Genomic DNA, 13,912 nt, shown 5'->3' on the forward strand with positions numbered 1-13,912 from the left:
TGGAAAACTGGTTGCACAGTCAGAAAATTTGTCAGAAGTTCACTGCCAGAAAGGGAGGCAATGGCAAATATGGACCTGAGCCTGTTGCTTTTGTTTCTGTTTATGGTGTGAAGGAGAGATGAAATTATTTGTGTTATTTGATGTGCAGCTGGGAGGGACTTGAGCACAGCAGAGGCCAGATTTATAACTCAAAGGGACCAGAGGAGCAGTCTGGGAAGAGCCCCTGGTTTGAATTCCAGTCATGCTGGTGAGTGAAGGCAGCGGGTGCAGGGTCTCAGTGGAGCCAGGGAAATCGTCCTGGCTGTGCTGGGAGCCAGGAAAAGCAATGGCTGGGAGGGTTTTGTGCTGCACTTCAGCACCAATGGGGTTTGGCTGGAGACAGTCCAAAGGGAACTGTAAAAATAGCAAGAGGTGGCTGGGATTTAACCTCTGCAGGAAAGGCAGAGGGAATGGTGAGAGACACCGAGGAAATGCAGTGCGTCCTTCAGCATGGGGCCCTGAGGAGGGAGAGGGTTTCCTCTTCTTCTTGCCAGGTAGGACAAGATATGAGGAACTTAAATTGCAGTTTAAGAGAGGATAAAGACATCTTTGTGCACTTTTCAAGGTACAGTCTGACACTTCCCCACTTGCCTTCCCCACTCCTGATTGCCTGTAAGCCTGGCTTAGCACAACATCTATTCCAGCAACTCACGTGGCTTTGGTGAATTAGCTACTTAACCCATGGGAATTGTACCATTATCTTCAGAAGAACTAGAAAAATAAAGTGCATTTATGAGGTTTTTATTGTTTTCACCCCACCATCAGCATTCCATTTAAGAACATCAAAAGATTAAAAAAACAGATAGAGACATCTGCCAGCATCTCTGGAGATGAGTGTTGCACTTTCTTCTAATCCAGAGCCATGCCTTCACAAAACAGAGGAATTTTTTTTTTTTTTTGTATTTAAGAACCATCTAAAGACCCTTTTACTGTGTTTAAACAGAGTCCTGCGTCAGCACAGTTAAAAAATGCTGGCACTTGCTCTGCACAGATTAAAGATGATAAATTACCCTTTGCTGCTTGGACCCCATTTGCAGTTTGTATTGCAAGGTTGTGCAACACTCCGAGGCAGTGGCAGGGCTGGGGACGTGGAGCAAAGTCCAGGTGCAGGCTGGATTTTCCCCTCCAGCACTTTTCATTCCTTCTCTAGCCCGGAGAGAAGAGCTGCCGGGAGCAGCTTGTCCCTTCCTGCAGCCTCCCAGCATGGCTTCACCCATGAGGAATTTGCTGACAGACCTTGACAGATACGTCCAGTCCTTCCGCGTCTTCCTGGAGAGATCCACGGAGCACCAGAGCATGCAGGGGTTCGTGGAGAGGCACCTGCCAGATGTCATAGCCAGGTAACCCCAGCCTGGCCTCAGGGACAGCCAGGGCCACGGTCCCAGGGGCTGCTGGCCTTGGGATTGCTGTTCCCTGCCCTGTCTGCTGGCCCGGGATAGATTCCATTTGCACACACGGCTCTGGATGGTGGCTCTTGGGATGGAGGCTGTCACAGATATGTTTTCTGAAAAATCCTTTTCTTAGGATTTTTTCTCCTGAGAAGCTGGGAGGCCTCAGGAACAAAATGTAAACAATGATTGTCTGCTGCTGTGGAATGCAACAGGTGCATCTGTGATTGGTCTCCTGTGGTTGTTTCTAATTAATGGCCAATCACAGTCAGCTGGCTCAGACTCTCTGTTCGAGACAGAAGCTTTGTTATCATTCCTTCCTTTTCTATTCTTAGCCAGCCTTCTGATGAAATCTTTTCTTCTATTCTTTTAGTATAGTTTTAATATAATATATATCATCAAATAATAAATCAGCCTTCTGAAACATGGAGTCAGATCCTCATCTCTTCCCTCATCCTCGGACCCCTGTGAACACAGTCACAGGAGGCTGCCTAGCCAGGAGGAGATAAGGCTGCATTGTTTCCTTGCATGCAAAAACAGCTGGCCCTGAATCAGCTCTGAAATGCTCTAACAGATACTATATTCTAGCATCAAACTTGATGGAAAGCAGCTTTTTAAAAGCAAGCTTTTCAGGTAATATTTAGGGTTTCTCTAGGATGGCTGGATTGTGCTTGTGCTTTGCCTGCCAGTGTGTGTCCTTTGCTGGCTGGCTTGGGAGCAGGCAGCCAGCATCAAATCCTGACTCTGGGGACGCTCTGCTCAGGGCTTCATGGCTCTGCCAAAGCCTCACTCAGGGATTTTTGGAGCATTGCACTCTCCCCTCTCCCTCCCCATTTTGCATAATGCAAAAGTTCTACAAATAATTTTTAAGCTGCTGGTCCAGACCCCGAGGGCTCTGTTCCTCAGAGCACAGACACAGAGAAGGTGTGCACTTGCTTCTGCTTGTATTCCCTCATAATAAAAGGAAAATGCCACCTCTACAAATTGCCAAATAATCCAAAATAACAGTTTGGAAATCATGAATGTTCAAAGGGGAAGAGTTCTGAATCTGATCCCTCCTGCCCACTTGCAGGCATGCCTGTGTACACACACATTACATTTGGGTTTTGCCCTGCAAATTCTACTCTTAATGGGATCTCCAGTGTCTCACATCATGCATGGAACCCTCTCTACTGGGCAGCTCTCCTAAAAGGTATAAATAATGTTTTTCAGTATTGGAAATGGGAAGTCTACAATCAATGTTCTAAGTGTTGGTGGTGGAGCAGGTACGTATGGACTTCAATATTGGTATGTCTTTTCCTTTATTTCTTTCCTTAAAAATAGGGGACTAAAAGTTGCAAAAGGAGCAGAATGGGAAATAAGTCTTTCCTTGATAAGTCAGCACCAGGGGACAGCTGGTGTTAGTTGATGTGTGACCACATCATCTGAAAACAGCTTGTGCCTCCCCACTCTGATTCCTCTGTGTCCTCCATAAAAACCTCTCCTTCTACAGCATCCCTCCTCAAAGGCAGAGAGAAACTTTAACTGCTCCACAGGGTTTCTATACAAAACCAAAACAAGACAAAACAAAACAAAAGCAGCAAAAACCCCACCCAAACCCCAAACAAAATAATGTTTGAGATTCCTCAGAAAATTTTATTTTTTACCTGCATTACAATATTCCCCCTGTACCTTTATTGAGGTGATAGCTCCCATCACTGCTATGTAAGAGCCATGGCTGAGCTCTGCTTTGCTGTGTTTGCTGACCACCATCAGTGTACAAGTTTCTGCTGGAGCTACTGCCCTCCAAAACATTGGGGCTGAGCATGAGCTCCAGAAGAAATACAAATAAGAAGTCTTTTGTCTGACATTCACTGAGTGGAAAAACAATACCGGTAAGATCAAGTAGCTTTTCATTAAGTTCTTGCTTAAGTGGCCCCATAATTAAAACCTATGTTTCTTTCTCTGCCCATTAAGTCACCACACTTAAATTTTATATGAACAGTTAAATCTAGTTTAACTGCTGTAGTCATACCATCGCCAAAGACTAACCTCAGTTTTGTTAGTGTCTCCTCCATAAAGTAATTGTATGTTAATGGAAAGTAATTGTATGTAAACGGTTGGCATTAGCCATAAAACAGACAGTGTGACAGAGCAGGAACATTGCTCTCCAAAGGAAAGCATTCCTCTGGAAAAAAGAGAGAAAAGAGAGAAAAAAAGAGAGAGAGAGAGAAAGAGAGAGAGAGGAAAAAGAGAGAGAGGGAGAAAAAGAGAGAGAGAGAGAAAGAGAGAGAACACAGCGTGGTTCTTCATCCTGGCCAGAGACAGTCCAGCTTGCCATCAATCAATAATGGGTAGGCAAAGCTCACTTTGTGGTCTAAAAATCCCCCGATCACCCAACCCCATCTGCTCACAGGTTTGTTCTCAGCACAGCCGTTGTGAGGCCAGGAGGGAGCCGGTCCCCAGATCCCCCCTACAGCCGATCCTGGCTGCTGTGGAGGGCAGTGATGGAGCTGCTGCCCCAACCCCACCTGCCCCTGCTCTTCTTAGGAGGGAGGCACAGAAATAAAGCTTTTCCTCTCAGTTTTTCCACCTCGGGAGACAAGAACCCATTAATGCAGCATCCCATCCCATTAGATCCCATCCCATTAGATCCCATCCCATTCCAGCTGCCCAAACACTGCTGCCTTATTAAGTTCACACTCCAGCGCGCCGCTCCCTGTACCTTTAAAAACCATCAAAGGCATCAGCGCTGCTGTAAAGGAGCAACTGGGCTATAAACCATCCCGTTACGTAAAATGTTTAATTAGAAACTTAATGGCGAACATAGTGGTAGCCTTTAAAAGGTAATTGTGTTGGAGAGTTTAAATAATTCGGATAGCCTAATTGCCAAATTGTTGATAATGCAAGCTGCCACCGATCTGAGTGTAAAATGCCTCGGGACACTTGTTTGCATATAAAAGAGCTAAAAGTGAAGTCATTTAAGGCTGTGGATTAATTTATGAATCAAAGGGGTGGGTTTTTTGGTTAAAAGCAGTACAAGGGTGATTTGGCCACACAAGAACAGAAGGGAATATTTTAATCTATCTGCATATGGAAATACAAAATTCAGTTTATTTATTTTTTAATCAGGACCTGCACAGCCTTTTCAAAGGACTAATCATTTTATGGGAAGTTGGTAAAGCAACCAAAAATCAAACTATTGCAGTAGTTAATTTCAAATTCTGTGTTCCCAGATTTTACCATGGCAGACTACAGAGTACAGGACTTGCAGCAATAGCAAAGCTGCAGCTCTTTCTGCTGCCTCAGAAATTCAATTTCCCTCCCTCAAAGAACATGCTTCCAGAGATGCCATGTGAGGGTTGGTGTTGCTGGTTGCTTTAAGAAGGACACATAAGTCTGAGAAAATGCAACTCTTCCTCGATTTGGTGTGTTATGTACCCTGGGCATTAATGAGCAATTTAGTGCCCAGTGTTTTCCTTTTGTTCCTCAAATATTCTGCAGGATGGAACCAATGCTGAAGTGGTGGGAGTCCGCGGCTCTGAAAATGATGAGGGTGGGCAGAGGCTGTGCAGCTCCTCCTTCCACAGCCCCTCAGCAAGGGCCTGGCCATCAGGGTGGTCTTCCATTCAGTGCAAAACTTTGTTCATTTGTAGGGAATTCTATAACATGGAGTTTTGTGCAAGCACAAGTAAGTCTTCCAGGACAAAGCTAGATATTTACTTGTAACATGACCTCTGGACCTAATATTCAATATAGTTGCCCTCTGTTTCACTCTTTCTTACCTTAATTTATTCTGCTGTTGCTTTTTCCACCTAAAATCTATCCAAGCACAATAAGCAGAGGTTGGAGAAAGTCGAGCAAGCCAGCTGGATATTGTCCCTGGACTCTTGCCTCAGTCAGAAATATCATCCCCCTGAGTTTCCTCCACTGCAGATGGAGTGAGATGGCTGAGAATGATGGAGCTATTTTTAAATTCTGAAATCTTGGATCTACCGGTACATCCATCAATAGAACAATTACAGCTGGCCTGAGCAGTGTTTAGAGAGAACTCTTCCTCAACAGAAACATGAAACACAGGAATCTCTGGGGTGTTCTGTAAACAAGGGTTAGCTAAACACAAATGGTATGTGCTCCATTCATCATTCTTTTGGGAAAAGTCACAGGACACTGAAGACAAACAGATATGAGTATTGTCTCTGATCCCAGTGTAAACACATATTCCCTTTCCCTCCTCCACATGACCTTGTAGCCAGTGATGTGCCTGGCTAGAAATGCTCCTACTGACTCCTAAGCAACCCTGCCAAGTTTGCTGGAGCCCTCAGAACTGGCACTGTGAGAGCCCTGTAGGATCTCCTCCTCGAGGTTAGACCATGTCCAGAAAAAGAGAGGTCAAGCATGACTGTGTCAGGTTTTCCCTTGGCCCTGGTGGTGCCAGTAAGAGAGGAGAAATGAAGAGATTTGGGACTGATGTTTACATTTTTCTCAAGTCCTAGAGCTCAATCTTCACTTGCAACCTACTGAGAATGCAAAGCAGCTGCTTGGCCCTGTGTGGTGCACCCATACATAAATGGCAGAAATCAGTCTGCCAAGTGGGGGGTGTGATGGTGGTGAAGATTTCCTTTGCCTGAGCTTTGTTTTCATTCTCTGTTTTGTGTCTCCTGCTTCTTTAGGTGAGATGGACTTGCAGATCCTCTCAAAAATACGAGCCAGGTATCCTGGGGCCACCATCAACAACGATGTGATAGAGCCAAGTGCTGACCAAATCTCCAAGTACAAAGGTATTTTTACACTGAATAAATTAAATTTACATTAATTATTTTACATGCATTTAAAAGTGCTGAAAAGTGGGTGACCCTATGTTCAAATGCCTTCTTGTCAGAACTGTCTATTAAAAGTTTAAAAATTCAAAATTTCATGTTTTTTTGCAATCATTGCTTCTCAGCAATGTTCACTCTCATTGAAATCTTAGTCTCTCACACTGCAAAGATCTCTGAATGGCAAATGCTTGCCTAGGTAGACTTTAAAAGCTAAACAAGGTGGGAAGTGATGGGTGATTTTATGGGAATGGAGTGAAATCCCGGCATTTCAGAAAGTTTTTCCATTTCAACTTGTGTTGAATCAGGATCCTTCCTCAGCATCAAAGGGAAAATTTTAGTGTCTCATGGTGATTCTCTCACATCTTAAATATCGTTTCCAACAAATACCTAAAGCTCACAGTGGGGCACTAAATTAGTAACCAGGCTTTGAATTAGAAAATCGGGAAGGGAAGCAGGAGTGATAGGAAAGGCTTTTACCATGTGCTCTGGGGCTCAGAGCTTCTTCCCTTCCCCAGCCCAAAGGTCTAAGCAGCATCCATGGAGGAAAACGGAACATTTTCCGAGGAGGATTGAGTGTTAACGAGGGTACTTTGATCAAATTGCCCTACAAAGTGAGCATTAAACAGCAACGCAGGGTTTGATTATCACCGTATTAGAGCCCACCAGGATTCACCTCCAGGTGGTGCTGAGGGAGGTGGCACCAGCCCCGAGCAGAGCTCACCTGGCCAGAGAGCCATCCTGGATGGATGTGAGAGCAAGGAATGAACCTCAGCAGCTGAGTCTCTTGCTGGAAATCCTCCAAGCCATGGTAAATACCAGGCTGTGAAACCACACTGTAAATCTCCAGTCTTACTCTTGCTTGAATCCTTAAAAATGAAGCATTCCCAGTGTGAATCAGCTTGTGGAAGTCAAAGGAAAAAAAAAAAGCAGCAATCCCTTTCTCCCTGCAGTGAGGTAGCTCAGAATCACTGGAAGCAACAAAGGCTCCCAGGACAAACCTAATTTTTTAAGATCTTTCTCAATTTAACACAGACCTGATCTTTTAAAAGATGTCTTGTGCAAAATCCCCAGTGCTCTTATATTCCTGCAGGCTGAAATGGTGAAGGGTGGGCAACACAGCATCTTCTCTGTTTGTAAGACAGTTTGTGCACTTGAGCAAGGAATTTCTGTCCTGTCTGGGCTACACTGGACTGGATTTGCTCTGAATCTTCCCAGTGGTCCCACCAGCCACCACCAATTAACTGGCAGTCCCATCCTACTGCAGAGAGTTTGTTTCCAGAAGAAAGTTAAAGAAAATATAAAGCGTTGTCCTTATTTTAAGTTTTATGCTAAACTAGAAATGAAATATTAATCTGAATTTCTTTCTTTAAACTCTCTTATTTGGTAATTTATCATGTCCCCATTAGCTACCGTTAATTAGGTTTCTGAGGCCTAAGATTTTCTGTAGAGAGTTAGAAACATCATCTGCACCTCTGAGGATTCAGTAGTTGTGTTTTCTGCCTCACCAAATGCTTTCTCCATGGGAAGGAGAAGCCAAGCTCACGAGAGAAACTCCTTGGGATGTGCAGTGGTGACAAACTCAGGTTTCTCTTAGGCTGTGGCATGGGACGGAGGCTTTCCTCAAAGCTTCATGGGCAGGCTGTGCCTTTCCCTCGCTCCTGGTGGATTCCCTTGGTGGCCATGGTTGGAGTGTTGGTGGCCCCACATCTGAGCTCCATCACCAGCACAGCTGCCAGTTCTGATGGCACCCATCAGGTACACAACAGCTCCTGGCTGGGAAAAGAATCTGGGGTGAGCCCGGGGGAAGAGGAAGGAAAACTTTTCATCAGGGATTCAGATGAATATTTAGGCAGAAATTCACCACAATCCCATAACGAATTTCCATTTCCTAGTGTTTGGACTTTGAAGGCCCAGCCTGGAAAGCAATTCAGTTTTCTTCCCAGCTCCCCCTTGCAGACAGACCCACAATTAAACTGAACCAGACTGCCCTGGATTATTGGTGAGGGGATAAGAGCTGCTCCTGAGCTTAGAGCAGCAAATCAAATCTGGACTGCCAGTGCTGGGGCCAGTGGCTGATAAATGGAAGCTAACAGAGTAACAGTGGCAGCATCTGAAAGGGGTGGCCCATTTCCAGGCTCAGAAGAGAGGAGATAAGCACTGATGGAGCATTTCTCATCTGCCTGACGGGGACGTGTCCAAATCAGAGCCCAGAGGGAGGAACATTGTCATTAGTGCTGTAAAGGCTCTGGTCTTAGCAAACTGTGCTGTTCTGAACATGTGTTCTGTAGCTAAGGCTCAGCCTGCCTTTGGGCCATGTAAGTTTTAAATTGATGCTAACTCCAGTGAAGCACAGGAACTGAATCAGGGGCTGCTTTGGCCTGGAGCAGTGCTGAACAGCAGCACAGTGAGAGGAGCTCCATATGCCAGCAGATGGACATTTGTATTCCCTACATTATGAAATTACCTCTTACTTTTGCTCCCATAAAAACAAAGAGAATGTAGCAATGAGCCAGGCCCTCAGTGTAACTTATTGTTTGAATCCACTTCTCCAAAATTCCGTTTTCCTCAGCTGCTGATGTGCATTGTATTGAGGTCTGAGGACACTCCATGTGTCACTCCTTAAAGCTCTTTGCTTTAAAATACTGTCATCCCTTTTGCCTGAAGCAGCTGGTCAGAACTGTGGGCTCCTGAAAAATTGTTTCTACAGAAGCCACTGAATGTCAAGAGAAGGCTCCTTGCTCCTTCCCCCTCCTGCCATCCCAGTTACACAAATTTAGAAGAATACATTTGCTTTTTCTGCCCTTCTCAACCTTTAAATTGTGCTTCTCTTCCAAAGAAACTCTTGCTTTGATCCATCCTTGGGCACCTGTTTTAATTTGGGGAAAATCCTCCACCATGGCCTGACTCCTGCTCAGCCATGTGGGTTTTGTTTGGCTCCTGCAGAAGTGCTGGGGCTATCACTTCTTCTATCCCTCATGAAATGTGCTGCTTGTGGCCTCATAACAATGAATCCCAATCAACAGCTTTTAATTCAGCTTGAGCCAGTCATGGGGAAGAAATTACTTCTATTTTTTTTTAGCTCAGGTAAACACCAGCAGAGCCCAAATGAGGGAGCAAAGGGAAAAGCAACAGACTCTCTTAAGATTTTGTCCTGTAAATCCCTCTACATATGTGAGGAGAAGGCTCATATGTGAGCCTTCTCCTCACATATGGGCTAAAACTTTAAGATATTCCACTCTTGTGTTAAACTGGTACCTAAACTCTCTACCTAAATAGGGCTTTTGGATGTATTAAAGCTCCGAGTGGAAATCAGCCCCCTATTTGCAATTGAGATAACTCTGTCCTGCCTTCTCCTCTGTTTCAGAGCGTGTGGCTCAGGCATCAGACCTCGAGAACATAAAGTTTGCCTGGCACAAGGAGACAGCTGATGAATATGAAAGTCGAATGAATGCAGAAAAGAAGACTAAAAAATGGGACTTCATTCACATGATCCAGGTAAGAGTCTCTGCAAAGAAAATGCTGCCAAAGACTCAGCTGTTAAAAGTATGCATGAAGTATGTGACCTCATTATCCACTTGTAGGGGAAGAAAGGTGAGTTTACTTCCCAGTAATTTGAAGTGCTTTAGCATAAATGAACTGCAAAAATGAAAAGCAGCTTTGAGCACAGTAGTCCTATTAACCAGGCTGTGGGTGGCAGTCAACTAAGAATACATTTTAGCTGGTGTCTTCAAAAGCTCCCTGTCCTTTTCATGAAATTGCCTTTGTGTTCCCAAAGCCTTCACTGAAGAAAGGCAAATCTCTTCCTCTCAGGTTGATGAATAACATGAGCTCAGAGCTGGCAGTGCCAGAGAGCAGGCAGGGCATGTCAGCCCTGAGCCTGCAGTGGGAGCCCACTGCCCACACCTTCCTGAGGTGCCTCATTGTCCCTGCTTTTCTGCAGGAGTGCCCCCATTTGGATCCTTTTAACAGCGTTACAATAGTCACCAGGATGGCTCTGCATGTCTCTAAGCATCTCTGCTTTTTCCAGATGCTCTACTATGTGAAAGACATCCCAGCAACCGTCCGGTACTTCCACAGCCTCCTGGACTCACAGGCAAAGCTCCTCATCATCCTGGTGTCAGGTGAGAGCTGCTCCCCAAGCACTGCTCAGTCAGGAGAGGGCTCTTTGGGGCTCCTGTGTGTGGCACAGGCCACAGAGGTGAGCAGACATCCCCTGAAACCTGCCCACTGCCTGTGTCTGAGTGGATTTATGAGCCAAAACCACACACCATGGGCACAAAACATCCCTCACTGCCTTCCCCACCTTACAGCCTGCCCAGTGATGGATGGCAGCAGGGGCCCTGCAGCAGGAGAGGCTCCATCCTGCAGCTCTCACTCACAGGAGCCCCTTCAGGCTCTGCTGGAAAAGGTTTCCAGGCTGGGCACTGCATTTTCTCTCTCCCAGAGACTCTGGCATTAAGCAAACGGCGGCGGGGGGCTCGGAAGTGCCATACAGCAGGTGTTGGAGCACATATGGTTCATTTTCTTTTCAAACTGCCCATTTCCTTAATATCATCATTTTGGGTACCAAACAGCGTTCTCAGGCAGTTTCAGATCTTGCAGAGATGCTCTGTGGTCAATCCAGCAGGAAAGTGTTGCAGCAGAGTAAACGACAACCTTTTAATGCTGTGGGCAAGGTATACCAGAGACAGGGCAGTGGTGGAGTCTAATTTGACTCTAGAAAGCCTTTAATTTGCCTCAAAAGCTATGGAAATTTCAGCTGTGTAAACAGTCATATCTAGCAACTCTGAAAGCCATGTTAAGCATTATTTGTTCAGAGGTTTAAGCTTAATTTCTCATTGAATTTGGCCACCTCTGCAAACGTGATTGAAGTTCCTTTTATTTTGTTCATGAAGGATCCAGTATAAAGTGACACATCTGACCTGAATTTATTCAACTACTTTTTTTTTCCCCCAAATGATTTTGGTTTGAAGTGTTTTCAAGCACTTTACAACAAGAAATCTGTGTTTGAAATGATTTTAAAAAACCTGTTCATGTTCTTTGGCTGAACAAGAATAGATCACAATATCAGAGTATTGCTGATTACCTGAATATAGTTAATTAAAACTCTTCCAGTTGCTTATCCTGTCCCTTTGGATATTCATAAAATGTGAATACAGGAAAGAATGTGTGCCTATGCAAAATTAAAGTTATTAAAGTTCTGAGTTCATGAAAAGTATTCGAAGTCCTCTCTGGGCCAGATGAGGCTGTGTTTTCTCATGGAGCAGAAATGGCTGGAAGCAACAAAAAAGTGAGGTAGAGGAGCAGGGCTCAGAACAGCAGAGGGGAAAAGAAGGGGAAAACCTTGAGAAAAACAAGAGAATATAGAAGGGAAGGAAGGGGATAATTGCTGGTCTCCGAGTCACACCACACTGACACCGGCACATTCCCTGCAATTAGTGCTCACCTTCAGGTTCCACCGGGTGAAAGAAAATATTGTCGCCTCCCTTCTAAACACAAACTGTTTATTTGACTGTAAATAACTGTTTGCACATAAAGCAACAAGTAACTGGTTTTAGTACCTAGGGAGAATTATTGTTGTAACTTTCAAGAGCTGCTCATTAGGCTCAAAGTTATTTTCCAGTTATTTTCCAAAGTTATTTCCAGAATGACTTGTCCAGTCATTCTGAGTAATCCTTCTAAAAATGACCATCCACTCAGCCACTGCAGAAACCTAAGGAATTATTCCTTAGGAATAGTTATTCCTAAGGAATAATCCAGAGCTACATGTGCATCCACCATCTTCATTTGAAAACTCTCTGGAGACTAAACAAGCAAATTGCACTAGAAATGCCAAATCAGAGATCCAGGCTGGGGGGAAAATAAAGATGTGAAGATGTATGTGGGGACTTTCCAACGTACCCAGCTGGTTTGCTTTATAAAATGTCTCTTGAGAAGAGAAGCACAAGTGTGAGCTGCTCTGGCCTCATCTGGGGGCTCAAGGAGGATGCTGGAGCTCCAGGGTAGGTGCCCACCCACTCCTGCAGCCCCCAAACCTGAGGAACAGAAGCAGGGGGCAGCCAACTCCACTGTGCCCCAGAACATGTCCCAGCTCTGGGAAGATCCCACTTGCATTGATGACAACTGCTAAAAAACCCAGAAAATCAAAACTGCTTTGAAATCACGTTTTCCCTTAACTCTGAGTGTTTTTCTGGTGGTTCATCTCTCAGGAAAGAGTGGCTGGGAAACGCTGTGGAAGAAGTATGGTTCCTCCTTCCCTCTGGAGGGTCTTTGCTCCTACGTTTCCTCTGGTGATTTGCCCAGGATGCTGGATTCAGCTGGGCTCAAGTACCAGCTCTACGAGCTGCCATCCCACTTGGACATAACCAGCTGCTTTACTGAAGGGGACAAAGATGGGGAGCTCTTGCTGGATTTCCTGACAGAAACAATTGACTTCGCTAAAACTGCCCCTCCTGAGCTAAAGCGTCAGGTGATGGAGGAGCTGAGAAAGCCTGGCTGCAGTGAAATCAGAGATGGGAAGGTGTTTTTCAATAACAGCCAGGGTGTAATAGTGGTTGAGCCATGAGTTAACCTCTTCTTGATTCAAAGCAAAGAGATACAAACTGTTGACAGCTGAAATGTATTTTTTCATCTTTTATAAATGGCTTCATTTACTTCAGCACTGGCAATAATTTTTGGAGCTTGTTAAGAAATCAGTATTGACATCTGTTTTTATAAATGAGATTTAATACTTGATTAATTCTGCACTAATCTATGACTGTGCAACTGACTAGGCAGTAAATTGTGCTTTATCATACAGATGTTGTGAAATCAGCTACAGCTCAGACCTTCCACTCAGGCACTGCAGAAACTGAAGGAATTATTCCTTAGGAATAGTTGTTCCTAAAGAATAATCCAGAGCTGCATGTGGTTCCACCACCTTCATTTAAAAACTCTCTGCACACTAAACAAGCAAATTGCAGTTTGTTGGTGCAGCTGGCAGGAATGCAGGCTCAGAATGACCAACCATTGGGTGGATCTTTGATGGGATTTCTTGAGCTTGTGGCTTCCAGATCTCACACCTGCAGCTACTGGAGGTGCATTCACACCTGCATGTCCAGTGTCTGCCTCTGCAGGCATCTCCATTCAATGGCACTGCTCCCCCTTTCTGTTTTTACTTTATGATGGATCTGCAGAACAAGTTGTGTGGCTACAGAGGGAAGCAAGGGAAGAGGGGTGAGGCACAGGGTTGGTGACAAACGTCCTGGAGAGGAGGATTGCAGTGCTGAGCCCCGATGCAGTGTCTTTGTTGGGAATGAGCTGCTGCAGCTGCACAGAGCTTTTTTTGTGTTTTTAATTAACCACACAATGCTTCTGGTCCCAGCCTTCCCCTGGCCTGTGAGCTTTGTAATAAGGAAAACATAAAAATAAACTCTGATGCCAAAATGCCTGGTTCTAGTAGTATTTTTTAATTTCATTTTCAATGGCATTGTGGCAGGTACATCTATTCACTCTACAAGGTATTCAGCAAGAAGGGGGTTTCACCTCCTCAGCTTCTTCTCCATGTGAGGCTGTTGTGGTTGATGCATTTGTTTTGCTAAATGATTTTATAGTTTTCAGAAGTGTTTTCTCTCTACAAGGCACAATACATAGTGGGATACAATAGAGATGCTTGAATGGATTTAACAGCCTGAATACTCGATTTAT

At 44.7% G+C, this 13,912-nt stretch overlaps 1 protein-coding gene across 1 annotated transcript; it reads left to right on the forward strand.

Moving 5' to 3' along the window:
• The first annotated feature begins 462 nt into the window (after positions 1 to 462).
• On the forward strand, positions 463 to 13,644 carry LOC131085628 (histamine N-methyltransferase-like). Its single transcript, XM_058028035.1, has 7 exons — positions 463 to 533; positions 1,190 to 1,379; positions 2,640 to 2,692; positions 6,080 to 6,187; positions 9,591 to 9,721; positions 10,254 to 10,347; positions 12,436 to 13,644. Exons 2-7 carry the CDS (start codon positions 1,243 to 1,245, stop codon positions 12,789 to 12,791), a joined length of 879 nt encoding a protein of 292 aa, XP_057884018.1. The 5' UTR covers positions 463 to 533; positions 1,190 to 1,242; the 3' UTR covers positions 12,792 to 13,644.
• Positions 13,645 to 13,912: the final 268 nt, after the last annotated feature.

This window comes from Melospiza georgiana, chromosome 7 (genome assembly GCF_028018845.1).
Source record: "Melospiza georgiana isolate bMelGeo1 chromosome 7, bMelGeo1.pri, whole genome shotgun sequence".
Classification (NCBI taxonomy): Eukaryota; Metazoa; Chordata; class Aves; order Passeriformes; family Passerellidae; genus Melospiza; species Melospiza georgiana.